Source organism: Arachis ipaensis, chromosome B03, assembly GCF_000816755.2.
Source record: "Arachis ipaensis cultivar K30076 chromosome B03, Araip1.1, whole genome shotgun sequence".
Classification (NCBI taxonomy): Eukaryota; Viridiplantae; Streptophyta; class Magnoliopsida; order Fabales; family Fabaceae; genus Arachis; species Arachis ipaensis.
The window spans coordinates 121432744-121436524 of record NC_029787.2 but is presented as its reverse complement, the minus strand read 5'-3'; the positions used below and the strand labels follow the sequence as shown (position 1 = coordinate 121436524).

Sequence of the window (3781 nt, the reverse complement as noted above, 5' to 3'; positions counted from 1 at the left end):
AGAGAGTGTGTACAATAGGCTATATGAGTTAAAAAATGAACATCTATACTATCCAGAATAACTATTTGGGTACTAGGATAATAATTATCATGTCATGATACCACTCATTCCAAAAACTTCAACTGATGAAAAAAGATAACATTAATAGTTATATCTCTAATACTAAATCGGACATCTCTAAACTTTCATTGTACACATTGTACAAATATTTCATTGCTCCTTATACTTTTTCTATTAGAAATAATTACAAAACAAGAAACTACCTTATAAGCATGTTATATTAGCCTAGCTCAATTTGTTGTTATTAGGCAAAGTTGTAACCTTTTTGTTGAACCAGTATAAAATAAATCATCGGATACAGGAGCTAATAAATATTTTTTCAACCAACAAAAATAATTATAATAATGAAATTGGTTGAATACTGGTTGTGAATTTCTGAAAAAAAATATATAAAATTAGGCAGAGAAATTGGATCAAAGTTTAGAAGTAATAGTAGTAGTAGGAGTGGTGTTGCGGCTAAGCAAGAAGAACCTGCCGGTAGGCAAGTGGGAGGGGGGAAGCAAGGCGAGTGTGGCGGCAAGGGCAGCAGCATGGTCGGCGGTGTGGGTGCCCTTTCCCCTTGTCATGGCGGTCTGTGTGAAGCCAGGGCAAAAACAGTTGACACTGAGGCCACTTTGTTTCTTAGCGAGCAGCCTTGAGTATGCGTTGAGAGCCAGCTTGGAGACCGCGTAGTCAGTCCACTGCAATGGCCACCCTTCATTCTCCCACCTTCCACTCTTCACGTCTCCAAGGAACCTCTTCACCATTCCCTCTATTTCCTCTTCCCCTAACTCCCCCCTCTCCAACATTTCTCTCATCTTCTTGTTCCTCAATTTCTGCATGGCATCACATAATTAGATAAAGTGATGAATGAATGAATGAATGAAAGAAAGAGAATTTAAATTTACATCAAGGGAGCCAAGCCTTGAGCTAATGTTGAGAACACGAGAGACAGAAGAAGAAGAAGAAGAGCAACGGAAGAGTGGAAGGAGAGCCTCAATCAACAACTTAGGGCCATAAAAGTTAGTATCCATAACCGTTTTTGCATACTCCACCGTGTTCCCGTCTAGCTCATTGAACGACACACCCGCGTTATTAACCTAATTAATTAAAAATAAAATCACATAATTAGGAAGGAATTGTGTTGATATTTGGATTATTAAAAGCGGGAATGCATACGAGAATATCCAAGGTGGGTCCGAATTTGGCTTGAAAGGAGGATGCGAAATTTTTTATGGAAAGAGGGTCAGAAACATCGAGCAAGAGAAAGTGAAGGTGATTGGCAAGACCATGTGCTTCAAGGGCCTGTAAAGCAGCTTCCCCTTTATGGTAGTCTCTCGCAGTCAGGACCACGCTCAGTCCAAGCTCCGCAAATTGCTTCACCAACGCATACCCTATGCCTTTGTTCCCACCCGTCACCACCGCCACCGTCTCCTTTGACCACCATCTTCATCCATTACCATACAAATCAACACATTAATTAGATTCATTCATTTCCAGTACACACACAAATTATTATCAATGACAATGTATTTATACCTGGTTGAGCAGAGAGAAGGAGAAGGAAAATAATGCTCCGCTTCCATATATACAAAATGTATGTTATAGTACTACTTTGGACTCGCTAGTAGCTTATCAATGAATGGTGAATGAATGAAAACACAGACAAGAATAAGATTATATATATGCTATCTATGTATCCACTTGGCATTCTTTATTGGGATTAAGGAAAGAGAAAGTTTAGGGTCAGCAACTTTTGTATTTTGTGGCTATTATTTAACTATTAAAAGAAAAATGAGTAATCTCTTACCATTGAATGTAATCTCACACCATTAAAAATACTATTTGATGACCAATTGATGATTATAAATTTTGTGTCTTCTCAAAAGTAGTGTTTGTTTTGAGGTACTGAAATAGAGATTATGAGACTGAGATTCAGTATTATATTTGTTGCTTTAGAGATTGATATTAAAATTTCTGTCTCTATTTCTAAAATTTCAGTACCTCCAAAAAGTGGGGACACAGAAGACTAAAATTTTTAGAAATGGAAACTGAAATTTTAATAACATTTTATACCTAAAATAACTTCATTTCAATTAATTAATTCCAATTTTATTATTTATACAAATTAAATTAAAATTTCATTCTTATTTCAATTTCTGTCTCTCATTTTACACTAAATAAAATACTGAGATTTATTTCAATTTCTGTCTCTCAATTTCAGTCTTTTCGTTTCTATTTCTCTGCCAAACGCTACTTAAATGTTTATATATCTTTAATACCTTTAAGTATAGTAGGAAGAAAAAAACGGACACACACAAACTATTTCAACAGTAAGGGCGTTTATATATAACCGAATCCAATCTAAAAATAATAAATTTGAATCCTATAAAATATGTTTTGGGTGTAGGATGATACCAAATCTTAAACACTCTTATACAATAGTATTGATATAGTAAATACTGCTGCATAACTTTCTTTAATAAGAAAAAAAAAATACTGCTACAAATATGTGGTTTACTTTATTTGTTGTGCCCATCAAGACAATATATAGTGTTTTAATAAATAAATGGAGAATTTCAAATGAAATAATGGAGGTAAAATATTTTAGGATGAAACATTATGAATTTATGATCAATAACGAGAATATGACATGTAACATAATTTTATTGTTGGTCAACTTTTTTTTTAATTGAAAATAGTTGAAATGGAAATGACTAAATTATTTGGTCAATTGATTTTTTAAAATAAAAAAAAATAAAATAGTTAATGACAAAAGCACTCTCAATTGATATTAAGTATTTGATTTTATTAAAAAAAAATGATTGATTTAGTCATTTAAATTCAATCATTTTATATTAAAGCAAAAATCAAATTTAACCAGAAAAGAAAAGCATGTCATATGTTATGTTTTCATTACTTGGTTAAAATACTTAGTTCAGAAACATTTTTACTTCATCATACTATTCATCTAAATAAATTTAAAACACTTGATAATTTATTTTGTCAATTTGTTTATGTATAATATTTTTGGTTCTCAATAAAAAATTCATTTATTTTTAGGACTCGAATTCAAAATTATTGATTAAATAAAGAATATACTATATTAAAATTAGTTATAAATATAAAATATATATTAAAATAAAAATAAATTAAATTACATAATAATTAATTTTAATATATAAATAACATTTTTATTTGTATATGCAAAATAGGGTGTGCACTATTATTACTTTAAATATTTGTGACACGGATAAAAATAAAATACTTTGTATAACTGTCGAATATTAATTATTTGGTGAAAATTTAGGTGCAGTTGACTTCACGTAAAGTTGATAGTTGAGAGCCGTTAGATAAAAATTTAGTCAAATTAGTTAAATCATCTAATGATTCTCAATTATCAATTTTACGTGAAGTTAACTAAACTTGAATTTTTACCTAATTATTTAACTTCGTAGCCGCAACTTATCAATCTATACACGAGCGTTCACATAAAAGAATTTAGAAAATGAATCCAATACACAAGTGTATAAAAATAATTTTTTTATCGCGCGCTAACCAATAAGTTATAAATTAACAAGAACTAAAACAGAGTGGCAACATGCAACATGTGATTTTGCATAATTTAGTTAAGTCTACCATTGTGGGCACTACGAGTTCATATCTCACCTCATCCCCTTACAATATTTATTAATATATTTTATTTCATGCATGAAGCGGTTATATATAATTTAATCTGTTA

General features: G+C 31.0%; 1 protein-coding gene across 1 annotated transcript; it reads right to left on the bottom strand.

The window, feature by feature from the left end:
- Nucleotides 406–1724, bottom strand: LOC107634669 ((+)-neomenthol dehydrogenase). The gene is made up of 4 exons (XM_016338096.2): nt 1579–1724; nt 1219–1486; nt 948–1139; nt 406–875 (listed from the first exon to the last, which is right to left on the bottom strand). Exons 1-4 carry the CDS (start codon nt 1623–1625, stop codon nt 474–476), a joined length of 909 nt encoding a protein of 302 aa, XP_016193582.1. The 5' UTR covers nt 1626–1724; the 3' UTR covers nt 406–473.

Excerpts from the sequence above, each read along its gene's own strand:
- LOC107634669 (XM_016338096.2), bottom strand. The coding sequence starts at position 1,625 with ATGGAAGCGGAGCATTATTTTCCTTCTCCTTCTCTCTGCTCAACCAG. Across the intron at positions 1,487-1,578 it reads CCTTCTCTCTGCTCAACCAG|ATGGTGGTCAAAGGAGACGG; the intron begins GTATAAATACAT and ends TAATGGATGAAG. Across the intron at positions 1,140-1,218 it reads GACCCACCTTGGATATTCTC|GTTAATAACGCGGGTGTGTC; the intron begins GTATGCATTCCC and ends TTAATTAATTAG.